This window comes from Melanotaenia boesemani, chromosome 9 (assembly GCF_017639745.1).
Source record: "Melanotaenia boesemani isolate fMelBoe1 chromosome 9, fMelBoe1.pri, whole genome shotgun sequence".
NCBI lineage: Eukaryota > Metazoa > Chordata > Actinopteri > Atheriniformes > Melanotaeniidae > Melanotaenia > Melanotaenia boesemani.
In genome coordinates, this window is record NC_055690.1 from 9702652 (window position 1) to 9722774 (window position 20123).

Genomic DNA, 20123 nt, shown 5'->3' on the forward strand with positions numbered 1-20123 from the left:
TTATTTATTTAACATTACCTTGGCCCATAATTGTGAGACAACACTGAATTGGGCCAATTATTCCCTCTGCGTAGTCTTGTAACCTGTAAACTGCTATAAAAAATTAAAAAAAAAATCTTGTAATTCACAAGGAACCCTATTATTTCAGTTTACTCTGAAATGTCAATATGTTGACTTTTCTGAATCTTTATAATCATCAGAGATTTTGCCTGATTAACAACTGACATCTAGAGAGGCGCATTTTAAATTAAAATCATGATTAACAAAGAAGTAATTATCAAATGAATCTGTTAGGGTGGGCTACAAACAGATGTGTTACTGAAATAGAAAAGTGTTTTATCCTAAATAGAAATTAAGTTATTTTCCTATGTTATTTACTTAAAAAATGTTCAAAATAAGGAATTTAAAAATATTTAAATAATAAAAATTATAGGAATAAATAAAGAAGAAAAAAAAAGTCTAATAAAAACAGAACAACATCATAGACCAGGAATACACACAATAATAAAATTCAATTCGAAGCACTTTATTTGTCTCTGATGGGCATTAAAAAATCTCAGAGCATCACATTGGACAGAGGTAGAACATTAAAAAATACAACTCTTTCTATCTGCACTTTCATTCCCCTTTTATTATTATTATTATTATTATTATTATTATTATTATTATAATTTTATCAAAATGCATGTTACATGCATTGGAATGTTTTCCAAGGCCTTTTCCAATGACCTTCCACCAAATTCAGTCTCCCTCCACTAAAAATATACCTTCTGCCTGTTAACATATTTTATTTATTTATATATTTATTTGTGTTATGTACTCATTCTTGAATTTGAATCCTAAAATCCTTTTTTTTTTTAAATTATTGCTCTATATCTTCAACAGTTAATGGCTTCCATCACCTCGGTAGAGCAGACAAGTTTAATGACTGGACTTCAATCTCCCAATTACACTAAGCATCTTCTTATTTTAATACATTATTTGAGTAAAGAGGCCGGGACATAATGGTATTCCTTGATGTATGCTATCACAATTTAATTCCTTGTTTTCTCATTGTGCTTAGAAGAGTCCTGTGAAGGCAACTCATAGTTTGATACAGATATTAAAATCTCAACAAATGTAAAAAATTTGGTCCTGTACATTTCTGCTCTAGTCAGCTCACTTTGTAATTCTCAATATCTTTCAACAATTTGGCAAACACTTTAGTTTCAAATTCAGTTACTAAAAAGAAAATAATTAGTCCCTTTGAAGTAGTTTGATTATTAATTCTACCATTTGTGTCAAATGGTAATTGTGTGAGATGTTTAGAAATAAAAATATTGAGAAACTGAAATTTTGTTATTGTGTATTGTATTTTTTTTTATTTTATTTTATTTTTTTTTATTTTAGAAAGAACAATAATCATTCGTTTCAGTAATGAACTTTCTTTTAAGTAACAGGACACTACTACACGAGCCTACAAACACGCCTGCGAGTCAAACTCAGGGCTAATTTTACACAATAAAGATTTTCTCTCGGTAATTTCCGTGAGGTCCATACGTCATGACTTCCCTTTCGGAAACCCCGCCCCTTCTTCCTTTGGAGAAGACGGGCAGCCATTTTAAGTTTGCTAGTCGTCATTTCACATCGCTACAGTAGGACGGAGAACGTCAGGATTCAATTTCAGCATATTTCTCTTACAACTGTAGTGGAGAGTTGCCTTCTATGAACTGAATCTCTTCCTAAACAAAAACAAGTAGATCCTAGTGAAGTGACGCATAAGCCAGTAGATTCCAGTGTCGAGTTGTAATTTTTTGCACCTCAATGTAGCTAGAGGAAATGGCTGTGGAAAGCATGACTGTCCATCCAAACTCCCCAACTACCAACCACGAACACAACAGTCTCCTGACTGACGAAAGGTCGAGTAATTCTACAATCATATTTAAATGAAATTATTTATTTGTCCTGTGCTTTTACACAAAAGCCAGAGGTTTCTTTTTCTTTTTTCTGTCAAAGGGATTAAACTCGCCTTTTCTGGAAAACGAATACAGAGGTAAAGAGAACGGCCATGTTGACACGACAACGCCAACTGGGAGGCCCACTAGCACCTGGAATAACGTTATTCCCTGTATTTTATTACATTATCACAATCAACGATCAATCGACTACAGCGGACTTGTCTGAAGGAAAAAAGACTAGATCCAAACAGCTGATCATTTATAATTTCATCGCCATATACGCCATTTCAACGATCATAAAGCATTGGTTAATTACTTTCCCATCGTTAACAACAAATTAATTAATGCTAGTTAAACAATGTCCGTCTCTGTGCTCGTGATAATTTCTGTAATGTCGCAGGTGAAAAGAATCCAAACGATTGTCTTTTTGTCAGCGGTAAGGCCTGGTCTTAGGCTAACTTTAGCTTTTTAGCTAATGTTGCAAACGACAACGTTTGGTAAGCTAGAGGCTAAGCTAATGGCTAATAATTCTGTTGATAATTTGCGGCTCATTAACGTCTAAAAAAGTTTAGTTATTTATTACACCACTAACAAAATTAGAAAAAGATTAAATTATTACAACCTTTAAATAATCTTTAAAAATAAAAAAACAGTCATCTTTCCGTTTGCCGTGCGAAATGGCTACCGCTAATTGAACTACGCAGTATTCTCGGGTGACTAAACCCACTCTTAAATACAATTCTGAAAACGCAAAATTTGGTTATGTAAATTATTTTAATATTATTCTATACAATTTCTAATTATTTTCTAATATTTCATTTTACGACTCATCGATTGATGGATGTTTGTCTAACATGCCCTTTTTATTCACAGCCGTGCCCACACTGACTCGTCCCAGATATCCACATAAGCCCCCCAGTGTTTAAAAACGTATGCAAAGCATCCCAAAAGTGTTTCAAGTCAAACACAAAGTTCCCTTTTCCAAAGTGCCCAACTAGAAAATTAGCTTTTCCTAGTTGGCCCCACTTTCACGTCCCACAAACCCCAATAGTCCCCTCTGAAAGGTTAGGGAATTTATTTTCTTTATGGTTTTCAGTGCAAAATGTGAAGAAAACCTGTCACAGTAAGTATTCCCCATTTTAATCATGGCCCTTTGCTTATATGGTTAATAGAGTTACAGACTCCATTGAGCTAATAATGTACCATAATGCATGGTAAATCCTTAGTTGAATTCTCTGTTGATCTTCTTCTGCTAGCAGAGTGTTTACATAAATTTTACAGATTGGGTAGTTTTCAAGGATATAAATGGAAATTTTGGCATATTTTATAAAAATTGCAGGCAGTGGACTGACCTAGACTTCTTATAGGATCTCATATTTAAGTAAATAACAGTTTCCTCTCAACAGGTCTATTTAGTAAAAGCTTGTGTACAGATACTAAGTTTTTTGCTGGTTTGATCTATTTGATATTCAAATTGATTTTTGAGATGTATGGCTGGAGTTTGTTTGCATTCCCAGTTTTTCTCTAAATTGGCACATTGTTGGCAGCAGGTGATGTGTGTATAACATTTCAAGAGACCAAAAGAGGCCCCCAGCTTCTGTCTATAAAGAATCCAAGCCACCCCTATTCACAACAAGCTGCCTTTATAATGTTGTCAAATCCCTGTGCAACCGTATGATAGAGAGCCCTCCTGTTACATGAGAGATTTCCTTGTGACTGGCCTGTGTGCCAGCTTTAGAGGAGTAATTTGGTTATGGAGATGAGTTGATGGTTCTTTGGATTCAGATAGTTGTTAAAGAAAGGAAGACAAGAAGTTGGCAATGTTTGAGAAATTAACAAAGATTGTTACTATATTAAGCTTTTGTTTTGAGGGAATATTGTCAGAAAGGACAGGATAATCACAGAAAACATCGATTTGATGAAGAACATGCTAGGTTCAGGCTTTTTTTTTCTGTCGCAGAGAAATGTCATATAGGACCATAGTGTCATATTTAGTTGTTTTCTTCTGAGGTGTCCTCTACAAAAAAAAAAAAAAAAAAACTAAAATGTATTGTGTCCAGTGATAAATTCTGGACCAATCTAATAATTTATTTCCAGAGAAAGTGTCATGGTAGTTTAAGTCTTGGAAACAGCCCTAACCTCTGGCATAACATTAATACAACACTCAGAAACATTAATTGTGTCAAATTATAATTTTATATCAGAAAACAAAGTTGTAGATTTAAATTGAGTTTAAAAATGTTTCAGAAGTTTCTGTAGATGAATGTGCCATAATAAAGAGATTAGACAAATTATTGGGGGTGAGGAAGCTGATATGTTGAGTATGTGGTGCAGTTGAGTATTCACATACAGTACAGCCGACATTTTACCTCAGAACAGACCGACCGTACCCACTCCCTGCTCTGTCTCAGTTCACTGTACTATGCCTACAGTTGGACAAACCTGTCTTTGAGATGTCAAGTCTTGTCAGGCAGTCGTAATCTCACTCAATAAATGGAGTTCTGCACATCATCCTGCCCACAGGCCTCACCCTGAGTCTGCTGCAGACAGTACTTGCCAGCCTACTTTGGGTGTTGGCTTTTGCAGGAGAGCCAGAATATAGTTGGTCAAACAGTGAGTGACAGCATCTTTTTATTACTGCTAAGCCTTGGTCCTTTTGTTTTTGGTATAAATCATGACAAATGCCACTTTTACTATGGCAAGTTTAAGCGTGGTTAGTAGCTGTTTGTGATCTAGTTGTATTAAATTGGTGCTTTTTAGAGTCAGAAGGATTTTAGTGTTGTGTGGATTTTAGTCCAGCAGTGGGCCACAGTAAGACCACATCCATAAATCCTCTGCCAGTCAAAAACTTTGTGACTAAAGGAGCTCCTTCTACCTCAGGTATTTCAGTGGTTTCACCTTGAGTTTGTGTGTGGATGCACACCAAACACCAGCCAGTCAAATGTTTACACAATTTAAAATAAGACAGAATTGTATATATGGTTGATTTGATTGAGTTGAAATGATTGAGGAGGAAAGATTTGATTTGAAGAAAAGTAAAATCAGTATGAGGCCTTTTTTTTTGGGTGAATACTAATTGATAAATGTTAATAATTTATTTTGAAAACTGCAAAAAATGTTAAAACTTTCATTTGTGAGGCTTTAAAATATAAGGAACGAGTATGAGTGATTATATCAGTAATGTTATTATAAGTAGTATGGGGCTATATGAAATTATTACATGAAACCACATTAGTTTGTGGCTGATTTTCAAGACCACGCTATTTGTGAAGTCGTGAAAGTCGTGAAAGTTATCAGCCACAGTTTAAACAGCTGCTTTGTAAATAGACACACTCAAGTCATAGTAAACAATCTTTAATACCTCTCATCGTCGTATTTCCAACCAGAGAGCAGTTTCTAAAATCAGGAAAATATTTGTTCTTTATTAAAAAAATAACAGAAAGGCTGTTAAAGCCGTGAATGACAGAAATATCCAAGATACAAAGTAATTACATTCTAATTTAAAATTGACGTCAGATTTTACTTCACTGATTCCTATTATCTTAGTTTAATGTGAACATTATTCATATAGTTTTTTTTTATAGATATTTTGAACTACTTTTGATTTCTAAATTAATGAAACCCATTTTTTACTTGGACAGTATTAAAATATATAAAGAGCAATGCTTTCAATCATTCTCAGTTAAAACAATTTTTTTTTTTTTTTTTTGGCTTAACCAATCCTCTGTATTCATTTTCCTGTGATATATTTCCATTATGCACAATTTTTTTTTATTTCCTGTTGATTTTTCATCAGTATTTTCTTTGCTTTTATTATTAAATTCATGTCTGGAAACTTTACAGATGTCTGACAGACTGAATCAGAGCCATTTAGAACAATATTTTTGTGATGTCATTTTGTTTTTTTCTTTTTTAATATGCAGGCCAGAAGATGGAGAACTGGAGGAGGGTGAGCTGGAAGATGATGGGGGAGATGTAGAGGAGGAAGAAGTGGTTGGAGCTGTGTCCACAGCAGCGGGGCAAGGTGGAGACGGTTGTGATGAAGCAGGTGGAGGAGGTGAAGCAGGAGGAGAAGGAGCAACGGAAAGGCCCCGGCAAAGCAGGGAGCGCCATGCCAGCAGCGACTCAGATGATGAAAGATCCCACCGTCGCAAGAGGAAACGGAAGAAAGAAAGGGAGCGGGAAAGGGAAAAGAGGAGGTCGAAGAAGAAACGCAGATCAAAACATAAAGTAAGAATATCTGCAGCTGCTGAGCTGAAAGACCGGAGGTCTAATCTTCTTCGTCTTAATCTAACAAAGATATGAGGTTTGTCGTTGTCATCCACGGCGCCACACCGGGGCTAGGGGGTGCTACAGCCCCGTGATAAATCTGTGTAGCCCCATTAAGCCCCCCCAAGAAATTAGATTATAAAAAATATAATTATGAATTTATATATAATATTATAATAAAGGAATGTATTAGTTTAAAAACAGTTTGCGGAGATTCTCCGCTTGCATGTTTCTTCTGTGCACTGATTAAGAGGGGACAGAGGGCGGGCGGAAACTTTTTGTTGAAACTCACGCTAGGCTGAGGTGGTCCGAATCATTAGATACAAATTGTTTGCACTTCTCGTTGCGCCTGCACTGTGTAGTATGTTAAATTTATCTCGCAATCAGTTTAATTTCTTAAGTTATGTTGTGATCCGAGGCAATAAAAGCAATGCATAGTTGATTTCATTAATTATGCATGTAGAATAAATGCGTTTGTTGCATTCTGTATGTGTTGCTTGTTTATCACATGGTCGCTGTCTGGTGCTGAATCTTGCACCTTTCCACGTGAAAACATTTTTGCCGTTGCTTTGTGGCTCGTTGTAGGCCTGGTTATTTTGCTGAATGTTCTTTGGCTAATTCAGTTAAATTGCTGTGTATCTTAGCCACTTTTATTGAAAAAATCGATAACCTATGTATAAAGTTACCTAAGTCATGGAAATCTGTTATTTTCTTAGCACCCCCACGTATTGGTCAAGTCCCTCATTAGCACCAGGAGAAAAAAAATCCTGGCGCCGTGCCTGGTCGTTGTCTAATGTTTTTCTGCCTTTTCCGCAGCGCCATGCATCCTCTGATGATGATCACTCAGACTACAGTGATGAATCTGACTACAGTCCTAGTGAGAAGAGGAAGTATAGAGAATACAGTCCACAGTACCCCCCTTCTGTAAGTCTAGAAACAAAAGAAAAAAAGTCCTGACATTTGTACAAATCTCAGACTTTTTAAAAAGTATTTTATTATCTTGAATATGTCACTGTTCTGTCTCCAGTCTCATGGGGGCTACAGCGGTTCAAAGAAAGGTGGGTACATGAAGATGGATAAACAGGGCTATGGAGGCTACAATGATTATGATGAGGACAACTATGAAGGTGAGGAAGACGAAGACATGGGGGATGACGACTATGACGACTTCACAAAGGAGCTTAACCAGTACCGCAAGGCCAAGGAAGGAGGAGGTGGCCGCGGTGGACGAGGTAGGTTTTCATCCAGTTTTTACTCCAGTCAAACACAGTCAATGAGGTCCCTGTAATAGAAAATGATGGAAGACATTTTTTTAAAATGTGAAATGGTAGTTTGATGACAACAGAATAAGATAATTTGTCAATATTTATTTAAATTACTAAAGAAAGTGGAAAGTTTCACAGTGTTACTAATGGTTTGTCACAGACAGACCAGCATGCATTTACTTTACTTAGGACATAGTTCCATTTGCATTGAATGATAAAAGAGCTTATTCACCAAAAGTCCCCTCATCGATCAAAGTTCCACTGATAAGTTATTGACAGTTAAACTCTTCTGCCTTTGTGGCTGGCTCATGTTTAATTTTTTTGTCTTTGTGTCTCTGCAGGGGGCAGAGGTCGCATGAAGAGCCTGAGAGGCCGTGGAGGAATGAGGGGAGGGAGGAGGGGAAGAGGAGGAGGCAGGGGACGAGGAGGCCGAATTGGAGGGGGAAAGATGGGTGGGGACAACGATGATGGAGATGGCTACGGAGATGACATGGAGGTGATGTTTTTCAACTGCAAATGTTGCTCAGTGTGTATTTGTTTCTAAAATCTAACAGAGGAAATGTTATTTTCTTTGATTTAGTTTGTGTATTTCTCTGTTGTTGAAATATATCATACTTGAAAGCATTCCAGTAAACAAAAATGAGTTGAAACAGTGATTGAACTGATTTCCATTGTTCTATTCTGGTTTGTTCAAACATTGAACTTCAGTAATGGTTGTAGATAATCACCATCTGTTGTTCGGCACTGTAAAACCTGGGGTGTCTTCAAAGAAGAAAATATTATTTTCTGTCAATGGGATAAAATTAAGCATTTTATTTAGCCACAGATGCCCTGTTATAATTTCCAACAGTTAACTAAACTCATGGTAGACATTTAGCCTTTAAAAAACAATTTATTCAGGCAACAGTCTGTATTTCACTGTGTTCAATGCTGCTGCTAAAGTTAAGTTTATACTGGATTAAAGACACTCACTCTCAAACTATCTTTACAGTACGGAGATGATGACTATGACAACATGGGGGATGATGACTACGATGACTACTCAAAAGAACTGAATCAGTACAAAAAGTCCAAAGACAGAGGCAGAGGTTTGTGTGTGTGTTTTTTTCCCCATCTTCATTATCACCAGTTCAGCTGTCTTTCTGGGCAAGTCTAAATGCTTTACAGGCTCAGCTATGTTTTACTCAAAAATTTACTCAAGCTTTGTTTCTCACCAGGGGGTAAAGGAGGCCGGGGGCGAGGCAGAGGCAAAGGAGGACGGGGTATGATCAGAGGAGGAAAAGGTCGAAACAGAGGCAGAGGAAGAGGCGATATGGGGAATGATAACGACAACAACGGAGACATAGACAACGGGGTACAGCTTTTGGAGTTATGAGATCAGACTGATGTGTACTGACACTGAAACAGATGTCAAAGTCAGTCAGAGCTAACATGTTTGTGCTGTTGTGTTTTATTCAGGATGGAGGTGGAGGTGATGGACCTGGAGTAGGGAGGAGGAATCAGAATGAAAAGCACCAGGATAAGAAAGGAAAGGCCATTTGCAAGTACTACATCGAGGGGAGATGCACTTGGGTAGGCTGACACAAATGTTCCCAACGTTTTCATGAAATGTGTGTATTCGCTCATTCACAGTTGGGACCAAATAACAAAGTTTGAGTTTTTTTTTCCCCCATCTCTTAAGCCTATAAGTTTAATGGCTCTTTATTTCTTTTAGCATTGTTTTCCAACTTTCTTATGTTACATACTCACATGACACTTTTCTTAAGTGCCTGTTTTCAATAGAAATTCACAATAAATTTACAAAATGCAGTAAAAAGAAAAACATTTTCAGTTTGATGCGTGTCATTTACATGACACTAGAAAAAAAGGAAAATTTTAAGACGCATGTAAACATGTTGGTCCAAGTGAGTATTATGTAATCAGACTTCTCAAAACAGGCCATGTGTTTTGGAGTTCAATTACTCCTGCATGTACTCACTCAAATAGACACAAAGGTCTAGGAAAACCATACAGCTCAAAATTTCCATATTTTTCTGTAAAAACAGTAAAGAGTATCATTGCACAGAATTCTCAGTAAAGCTGCTCTTAATAACATTTTTTTGTGAGATGGCCAAATGCATCAGAAATTGTGACTGAAGAGTAGCTCATGACTACTGCTGATGTTACAACTACAGCATCATCTGAATAAAATCACCCCTCGCATCATTTAAAGACAATGTCAGGGCGGTGAATTCAGCTATACGAGAACAATGATCTCCCTCAGCGAAAGAAGTGGCAGAATATCTTGATTGTTTTCTCACACAGTCTGCACCCTCTGCTGATGTACTTTGGTTAATAATTTCGTTCACCTCATATGCAAGTATACTGGGACAAAGACAGTTGTGCAATTAAATAGCCAAGTTGAACTCTCAGCTGTAGCTTGACTCAGCTGTATAGGTAACCATAATGACTATCAGTAAACTAAAAAAAAGAAGAAACCCAGCATGTGGTTCAACAGTTTCCAGTATGTTTGGCAGCAGTAAGCTCCAGCAAGTTATATGATTATAACAATTGTTAACATTCAGTTAACAATTTCTATGTTCATTTTCTCAACTAGATGGCAGTAATGCTTACACACTGAACCTTTTAAGATGGCCAAAATCAAACTTAATATTGGTTTGTTAAATCCCCCAAACATATACATTTTACTGAAATGTTTTTCAACACTAGGGGGACCACTGCAACTTTAGCCACGACATCGAGCTACCGAAGAAGAAGGAGCTGTGCAAATTCTACATCACTGGATTCTGTGCCAGGGCTGACCATTGCCCTTACATGCATGATATCCTTTACTGATGCCCACATTGAGGTGATCTTAATTTAAAAGAAAATATGATGGCTTGTATTTATCTCTTTGCATGTGTCACTCCTTGACTCCCATGACACGTGAATTTCCTTGTAAGCTGTTCCACACCACAGGGAATTGTGTAAATGGAGATGAGTGTATGTTCTCTCATGAAGACCTCAATGACGACACTCGGGAGCTGCTCAACAAGGTGGGATCCTCCAAACCAGTTGCTTTCAGTCATTGTGCCAGCAGCTGAATAGGATCATGCTCTTTAGTGATCTGCTATGGTAATTAAAGTAGAACGATATAAATTCAGGTTATTTAAATGTCTGTAGTTGTTTATGGATTTTCATACCTTAGAAAAAAACAAAAAAACAAAAAACACAAAAACAAGTCTCATTCACTTATTGTTGGATTGTTCTGTGACTCTGTTTTTGAAGATGCTTGCAGAGGATGCAGAGGCGGGAGCTGAGGATGAGAAGGAAGTAGAAGAATTGAAGAAGCAGGGGATCAACCCTCTTCCTAAACCCCCACCTGGAGTTGGCCTCCTCCCTACTCCTCCTCGGCCTGTTCCGATGGACACCAACACAGGGCCTGGAGATTTTGGTGGGCCACCAGTTAGTGACTTTGGGGGTCTTCCTGGACCTAATCAGGTTCCTATTGTGGGCAAAGGTCCTTCAGTTCCAGTGCCTGTCCCTGGGCCTAACCTCAATGTGGGTCCACCTCTCCACTGTCCCGATGGAAGTCCCTTCCAAGGAGGGCCACCCCCAAATCCCAGTGGCCCCCCTCCTCACATGGGTCCCCCACCACCAGGTGGTGGAGGTGGAGGCTGCAAGAAGATTCCTTCATTGTTTGAGATTAAAGTCCAGCCAACAGGGCAGCTGGCTCAGAAGCTAGCTGTTAGGTAAGAGATCAGAACACCGAGTTTTAGAATAAAATCTGTTATATTTTAATATTTAAGATGAAAACCATAGGCAACGATCTAATCTAGAATGAGACCAAGTGAACTCTAAGGTAGGGCTGGGTGAAATGGCAAAAAATGATTATAGTCTGATCTCGATTTTTATCTTTTTTTTTTTTTTATGCACCCAGTTTTCAAGCTTCTGTACTGAAAATGAAATAAACTAGAGATTAGATCAACATTCTACCAACATACAAAGTAAATAAGAAAGCAAATTAAATAGATCACTATCAAAATCCTCATAAATACAAAGGATAGTGTTTTTTGTTGGCTCCTGTTCACCGCTGTGAGGAAGCAGATGCATCTCCAAATGAAAGTTTTCTTGCTGAGAAAAGCTCAAACTCTGATATTTCAAATAGCACCAGTAGTAGCTTAACTTCGTTTTTCAACATGAAAATGAATTCAGTTAACCACGATGAAAAGGCACCAAAATCAGCTTGTCTCAGAGATCATACCAAATTCAAATTTTTAAATGGCATCAGTAATAACTTTTCTTCCCTATATGAGATTTTTCTGCTTCTACTTATACTTTTCTGCTACTACTGTGTATACAGTAGTAGAAGAATGTTTTTGACATTTTTGACCGCGCTACTGTGCACTAATATACGAGGGCACATGACTAGTGAAAGCACACTCCTGAAAATAGGCTCCACTGAAGCCCTGGTGTAATTCGAACTGAAGCAAAACTGTTGTTCCTCTGTGAATGCTGGTTGCACAGTGCAATGGCTGCAAACGAGGACGTCATTGTCTGCTGTTTTGGTCATGTGGCTGCACAGCTAGTATCGTTTAAACTGCTAGTAGCGGCTAAACTGCTAGGTCTACATTGTGCCAAACTGGCAGGCTGTGCAGACTGTGCTTGCATTTTCATGCTTTCTGTATAATCACTCGGGTGGTATTCCTTTAAATGGTTAAACAGATTTGTTGTGTTGCTGTGTTTTTGAGGGCATAAATCACTGACATACCTTGCATATTGGCTTAATTTGCTCCACGCCTTTTTGGAGATATCCAACCCACCGTCACCCACCCTCAGATCCACTTTCGGTCATTTCGCTTGCCTAGCTTCAACTTCTCCAGCAACTAATGGAAGTGGAGCAGGAAAAGATCGACTCTCATTGGCTGTTGTTGCGCACATTTCCACCACCTTTGATCAAGTAAATTGGCTCACAGCTGATCACCATGATGGACCAGAAATTATATGGACATGATCATTAAACATGATCATATGATCACCCAGCTCTACTCTAAAGACGCATTCACACCAGGATAGTCTGGGGGACTGTTGGATTGTGTGAGGAATTTTGAAAAAATTTGCTCCTTGGTTGCCTTTGCTTTGCTTTCGCCCTGCAACAAACCACCTGGACAATGTTACGCAGTTGCAAGAACTGCTCACTAGGGTCGATATGCCCCAAAACAACCACTTGCTAAAAAGAAAAAAAGAAGAAAATCCGGTTAATTGATTGGCCAGGACCAAAAATGACTTGTTCATTGCAAGTTAACAATAGAGCAACAATATATTTATGCAGTCTTGGCTTTTCTGTTTTACTTCTTAGTTCAATCCTAATGTGGTTTTCAGAAAAATTTGTCCAGAACAAGTAGCAAGCAGGAGAAGCAACTAAGTATCTGACATGTTGCACTACAACGTGTCCTATGTCCACTTCCTCTATTTGGTGCATTAGATGGTTTGTTTGCATTTACTTTGCAAGCGGACCACATCGGGGTTTACTTTCAAGTGAACTGAAACCTCTGATTTTCAACAGGACCAGAGTTGACTTATTTGGTCCTCACCAGAGTGTGAATGAGTATTCAGACTACTCCAATTGTTCTGTACCTTTTGTGGAAGCGGACCAAATGGCATCAGTGTGGTTGCACCCTAAGTTCTTAGATGTAAATCAGAATGTTCTGTGAAAGTTTAGTTAATTATACCCAAATATCTTGAAAGGTTATTAATAGTGACAGCTACAAAGTGGTTTAGAAACTACAGGGAGTCGATCTTAATCAGTCAAAGATACATTTTTAATGCACCTTCACTTTTAAGTTATCCAACATCTGTACTTTATCCATTCCAGTAAATAGATACATTCCACAGATATCTCTACTCCCACCATTTTGTTTTTGACCCTAGATGCTGTATACATTCTGTAGAAACAGTAAGAAAAACAAGATAACAGCTGTTTTAAAACAATTAAATTATAAATGAAGATCTGCTTGGTGAATTTTGAATAACAGTTTCCCTTTTGCTTCAGAAGCCAGACCCCCAGTGGCAACCAGGCTCAAACTGCAGCTCCTGGACCCCAAGGGCCCCCGGGTGCCATCCCAACCCGCTTTCCTGCCCCTCCAGGCATGATGTCCCCTGATATGCAGAACATGGGCCCCAATCTTGGCATGAACCAGGGACCCCCCAGCATGGGGCCTGGTGGGCCACCCATGATGGGAGGATTTGGGTCAGGTGATGGTCCTCCACATGGAGGTGCAATCCCCCCAGGTCCTTCTCAGGGTGGAGGAAACTTCTTCAACAACTTCTTCGGTCAGCAGGAGGGTATGAAGATGGAGGGAGTGGTGCAAGAAGGTGAGAGTGAATTTCTGATTGAACTAAATACCAAGTTAGAACAGAGGCAGCTAACGGTATGGTACACAGTCATTTTCAGGAAATGCTGGTAAAGTTTTACATTTGAATTACTGAGTGCTTGTTGTTTCCTTTAGGTGACAACTACCAGGGTTTTACTGACATGGATGACAGAGGAGGGACAGGAAAATTTATCAGTCAGTCAAGTAGCCAGGAAGGCTCTGCTAATGGAGCCTCAGCCAATCAGGGCGGGATCTCTGTACCTGATTTTCTGCCTCCAGCACAACGAGTCCTATTTATGAGAATCCAGCAGAAGCAGCAGGAGGAAGAGGAAAGAGCTCGCAGGATGGCAGAGGGAGGAGGCGAGAAGAGTAAAGATGCTGAAGGTAAAGTAGAAATCATTAGTTATTACGTCCTGTTTCATTGTATGTACGTCTAATATATAGTCTAAACCAGCAGTCTTCAAAGTGGGCCCCCAGGGGGTGCTAGGGGGGGCTCAAAAAATTAGAGGGAAGCTAAAAAAAATAAAAAAAATGTTGAGCAAGTTTGGCATACTCAGCTCCTCAAGCTAGCGTGTAGCTTGCTTATGCAAATTGGACAGATTTTTGACAATTAAAAGGAGCAGATCAACAGCCCTGCCATGGAGGACTCTGCTGCTGCAAAAAAAAAAAAACTAAGAACTCACGGACAACTAAAATCCTAAAATATGATGCAGCATACATTAGGTATGGTTTTACAGAAAAATTGCATTTTACTCCCAGACACGCACGCACGCACGCACGCACACACACACACACACACACACACGCGAGAGGGGTTTGATTTATTTTGTTCTGTTCTCATTTGTCAACAATTTGTTTAGAAGTTTTATTATTCAGTGGGAATATACAGTGCTAAAAACATGTTTTTTAAGAAATTTCCTATGCTAAACAAATGTAATATTATTTAATAGTGATTAAAAGTAAGAATATACATTCTAAAAGTTAATGTTTCTTTACATATTTTGTATCATTGTCTGTGGGTTTCGGGGTCCCTGGCCAGAAGCTAATGCTGTTTGGGGGGCCTTGGCATGGAAAGTTTGGGAACCCCTGGTCTAAGCTATAGTGTTGTTCAAAGTTAATACATTTAATATATCAAAGCAATTTTGTACTTAAAAATAGAAATATATATATATTCTTTTGAGGTTAGTCAAATCTTTGGTTTTTAAACTTTAAATAATGCCCACCTTCTTCTAGGTGACTCAGGGAACTGGTACTCCAGCGAGGATGAGGACGGCGGTGGGAGCGTGACTTCCATTTTGAAGACACTCCGTCAACAGACCCAGGCTCCCCAAAAATCTGATGGCCTTCCCAGCGACCCTCGTCTCCAAAAGACTTCTGCCGCCAACCCTTCGGCTCGTCCAGCTGACCCTCGCTTGATCCGTGATCCACGTCTGGCACGTGCCACTGAGTCAGCCCAAATTTCCGACCCCACTCACCCAGCAGCCCCGTCTTCCTCTGGACCACCTGCAGACCCGAGGTTAGCCAGGATAGCTGCTGCTGCTTCTGCAGTATCCACCTCACACTCACCTCCTGCTTCTAAGCAAGAACCTCTTCTGGTTTACAAGCCCCCACCACTGACAGCCCCTGCTGCCGATGAAGAGGAGACAGAGCGAGTTCTGAGGGACAAGCCTGTGCCGATTCCTCTGGACCCGCTCATGGGTATGGCTCTGAGAGACCCCCGCTCCCAGCTACAGCAGTTCAGCCACATCAAGAAGGATATAATTCTTCACATGCCAGCATTTTCAAAAACTGTCACTTGGTCACCTGAAGATCTTCTTCCGCTTCCTGTCCCTAAGCAGGACCTCCTCCCTCTCCCACCGGGCATCCCACCAGTGTCCTCCATAGATCCACGTTTGTCTCGAGCTCAGCAACAGCTCCAGACATCATTGCCTCACTCACAACCTTCTCCCGTACAGCCCCCTCCCTCCATGGACCCGCCTGCTTCCTCCTCATCATCCTCCTCCTCTTCTTCCCTCCCAGACTTTGAGCTGCTGTCACGTATCTTGAAGACTGTTAACTCCAGTCCATCCCAAACTCCATCCCCTCCTCTTGTCACCAACCCCCCTGCCTCTATGCCACTTTTAGGTCAATCTCCCCCCATGTCTTCTGCACCTACAGACAAGCCTGTTGACCCCCGTATAGCTCGTAAAACTCCATCTGACCCCCGTCTCCAACCACAGAAGTCAGCACTGAAGCAGCCATCAGAACCTGTGCCTCCACCTCTTCCCACTACATCTCCACCAACATCATCTTGTTCCTCCCCTCCTACTATTGCCCCTTATGACCCAAGACTGCTCTCCTCAGGTGGGGCAGGGCGCAGTATAGGTGCTGGTGCACCAGGGGGAGCTAGTGTTCTGAGCAACATTAGTCTGTATGACCCTCGGACTAATAAACCTGGTAGCCCTGGTACCAGCAGTGGCTCTAACAACTCCCCAAACTCAGCCAGCACAGAGTCCAAACCTAGTGACCCATCAACGATTAAACCCAAGTCTAAAGAGCCCCTGTTTGTTAGAAAGTCTGCATTGGACCAACCAGAACCAGAGAAAAGTGGAGAGCAAGGGACTGACCGATATAACAGCTACAACCGACCTCGGCCTAAGCCTGCACCTTCACCAAACTCCACTGCCCAGGGGGGCGCTGCTGCAGCTGGGGTAGCTGCAGCTGGAGGGCAGGGTGCTCCAGGAGCTGCTGCAGACCAGGGTCCTGCAGGTGTCCACAACCTGCCAGTGTCTTCTCTGTTTGGTGTCGTTAAGCAGGCTGCTAAGCCTGGTGGGACAAGTAGCCCTTTTGGAGGAAACAGCCCAGCGCAGTCTGACCAAGCAGCCACTGATCTGGATAACGCCTCACTGAAGGACGTTTTCAAAGGTTTTGATCCGACAGCTTCACCCTTCTGTCAGTGACCTACCCTGAACCCGCAAAGTTCCTGATATGGTGGGGTTGTTTTAAGATTTACTGAAAGTATCATTCGAACGGACAGAAGATTGCACTGAGGCAAATGCCTGTAAGACCAGTTACCACAAACCTTTGTGATCCAATAATCATATTTCATGGATACACGCTGTACCACAGTGTTGTGGATTCAGACTGTGTAAGAGACTCTTGGGTAATGGGAAAGGTTTAAATTTAGATCTCTATTTTAAACAAACTTATTGATGTATAAAAAGATGTATTCTCCTGTCTCAGACATCAACAGAAACACATTTATATGGAATGAAAATTTTAGCTTCACATATTTTTGTTCTTCCTTTTAGCTCCACAGCTCATTTTTTGAAAATCTTCTCATCTTTGTTACTGTTGCACTCGTGTAAATGAGGGTGGTGTCTAACATTGGCAGTACTCATGGCAACAAATAATAGGATGTGACTCTTCTTTTTCCTTTTTTTCCCAGTTCTTCACACCAAAATATTGATTATTTGTGATGTTTATGTAAATAAACAAACAGCACTGAGGCAAATGTGATTATCTGCCAGAAAGAAACTGCCTCAATATCATTGCTTTTGCGTTCAGTGTTAAGCTTTCTGAAATAAAAACAAATTTTGTTTCTCTACATGTCATGTTTTGCGGAGAAAGTTGCAAATATCTAAACATAAATCTATATTCTGCTTGATTTATTTTTTTTAGTATTTATTTTTCTACTTCTTTGCACTGTCAGCTCGTATTATTTGAGGCTTGTATTAATATTTTAATGTGTGTAGCTCCCCCAGCTGTTCATATGCAGATTCATTTCAGGTATTTAGCTCTTTCCCAGAACAGGTGAATTTTCTGTGATGAGACCTTTCAGTACTGCCTCTGTAACCACTACACCGCTACTGTTCCTTTGTCACATATTTACACAACGTTTGCCTTGATCACTCTTGTTTCTACATGGAGAGAAGACCTCCAAGTGAACACTTTGTTTTATTGATTTGTGACAATGAAGAGCATCTAGCTCACTGTGATTTCTGTGGTTTTAAGAAAGAACAGTTTGCAGATTTTGCTGCTCAGACTGAAGACAGGCGCATCACATCCCTCGCCGGTGATAGATATTAGTTGGTCATGGTATCAGTAATGTTGCAGAGATGTTTGTTTTTATTTTCTCTGCTGCCTAAAAGTCTGTCCTGTTTTTAGGCAACCTTGGTTGGTTTGCTTATTTGTTCTAAGTTATTTTAACTGTTTTTTTGTTTATACTAGAAAGTGATCCGTCAGAGCTTCACTACAGATATGAGAGCAGGTAAAGGAATAAAAGAATTAGCTGCCTTGTGGTGTGAATTGATTTTTTTAAGGTGCTTTCTGGCCCTGTGACAATCATAAACTGCATTTGGACCTATGTTTTAGTTATTTTTGTTCTTGCACTGATATGTGCAGGTTCCCCCTGAATTGTCAGTCTGCGCTAAGAGCACCACATTGATTAAATTTCAGTATTTGAAAGAAAATCTGAACAGAAACCAAAAGTGGAAATCTGTATCAGACTTGCAGAAGTCCAAACTTGATGATATAAATGTTAATCTTAGTCTCAGTAATTCTCAGGATATCCAGCACCTCCACTCCCAGTTTCTGCCACAGACTGATGACTTCAGGGATAAGTTCAGCGTCTGACTCATTTAAAGAAAAACCATGATTCACATTTTCACAGACAAAGTAGTGGTTTTATTCCCCGGCTTGTTCTAAAATCTGTAAATGTGAGGTCACCGTGGAGGTTAAGGAAGTTTTGGACCTCCGAAAGGTTAAGATTGTACAGCAGCTCTCAGGATCATTGTCCATGTCTTGTGTATAAATGTTGATAATTTTAATTTATTTCTTCTTTTTTTATATATATACTTTCTCACTTATTTTTTTAACTGGTCATGATGTTTGTGAGGAGTTTGTGGTAATTACTCACCTCAGTGGATGCAGGCAGTCTAACATTGTGAGGAGAGATGCTGATTTCTTCATTGGGTTTAATGTATCAAGATTTGGACTAATAATAATAATAAAAATTAACTTTTGGCTATTCTCTGTCCACCCAGTTAAAGGTGCGTCAGGAAGCTGAACTCCAGATCAGGCAAGTGTGAAAGTTGTTGATTTGTACTTTTGTTTATGGCTTTATTGTTTTCTCACTTTGTAAATTTGACCAGTATATTTTCTTTCATGGGGGAGTTTTCTAATTCTACACTGTTGGTGAGGTTGTATGTATTTAAAATAAAGTTGAATACGTGATCAACCAGATAAACGTTGTTTTCTGTTTTTTTATTCAGTTATTTAATGTACTACTGAGTGGTGTGAAACCATTGTGTCATTGATCAGAAAGAATATTTTTCTCTCATTACTACAGCAAAACATGCCTCTGCATACAAAAAAGAGCAAACATCCAACTTTTGGGGCAGCTTTTATTCTGGTATGAATTCTAGTATTAATGTAACAAAGTTCTTAAAGTTGACAAATGTGATGTCATTAGAACCTAAAATTATTTTACTTTATTTTATTGAGTATTTCTGAATGTTTCTGTTGAGAACTGTGTTTGTTCTTCAGGTTGAGTCTTTGGTCACTGAGATTATTTTTGTTTCCGCTGACTACTTAAGTTTCACTTGTTCTGTATCTAAATCATGATTTACTTGAAAATGTACTTGTCATGACCTGAAATGCTGCTCTGAAATTCTTTGATATTCTTCCTTCATATAAGTAAATTTCATTTGATTGAACTATGTGGCTTTTGTCCCGGTCTCTGTGGATTTGGATCAGCACCTCAACAGCATGCAGCCCGTTTCCTGGTCAACTGTGATCCTCTGACGACTGACTTCCTGCTCCCCTCCCATCCTGCAACAGCCTGGCTCCAGGAAGGCAAACTATTTATCCCGTACCTCAAAGGCTTCCTATTACAGACACGAGCATGCATCCACTCAGCTGGCAGTTTGTTGGGCACTGCCCTCTTAACTGTATTCTTTCTTTTGACCTTCAGTGCAACTATTGTTTATCATTGATGTAAAATATTAAAAGGATTAAGCTCAACCTTTGAGAAAAAAAGCTATCATCTTGAAAGTGAAAAACTGCAGACTGTAGAAAACACTACTTTCAACTGAAGATGTATACTGAGATTTGAAGAGACAGACATCAGAGGATATAAAATTTACTGACATGTTCCTGGAAGTACTCTGTAATATATGCTTTATGATGTGAAGCATAATGTCCGTTGTAAAGCATCTGAAGCTGATTTAGATAAACACAGTAACACCAGTGTTTCCTTGAAACAGAGTTGTATTTTCACTGTATCTTTTATTGGTAATCTGCTTAGCTCTGTACAGGGA

The 20123-nt window shown here is 39.4% G+C and overlaps 1 protein-coding gene across 3 annotated transcripts; it reads left to right on the forward strand.

Moving 5' to 3' along the window:
* The first annotated feature begins 1600 nt into the window (after positions 1 to 1600).
* Positions 1601 to 19071, forward strand: zc3h4 (zinc finger CCCH-type containing 4). Of its 3 annotated transcripts, none has more exons than XM_041994581.1 (14): positions 1601 to 1898; positions 5861 to 6167; positions 7023 to 7130; positions 7234 to 7438; positions 7813 to 7967; positions 8463 to 8559; positions 8689 to 8825; positions 8930 to 9043; positions 10181 to 10292; positions 10397 to 10506; positions 10739 to 11202; positions 13503 to 13825; positions 13960 to 14208; positions 15058 to 19071. In XM_041994581.1, exons 1-14 carry the CDS (start codon positions 1819 to 1821, stop codon positions 16761 to 16763), a joined length of 4167 nt encoding a protein of 1388 aa, XP_041850515.1. In that variant the 5' UTR covers positions 1601 to 1818; the 3' UTR covers positions 16764 to 19071. The 3 variants fall into 3 exon arrangements, with proteins under 3 accessions (XP_041850515.1, XP_041850516.1, XP_041850517.1); XM_041994582.1 differs by having other exon boundaries at positions 13506 to 13825; XM_041994583.1 differs by lacking the exon at positions 1601 to 1898 and adding an exon at positions 2544 to 3060.
* Positions 19072 to 20123: the final 1052 nt, after the last annotated feature.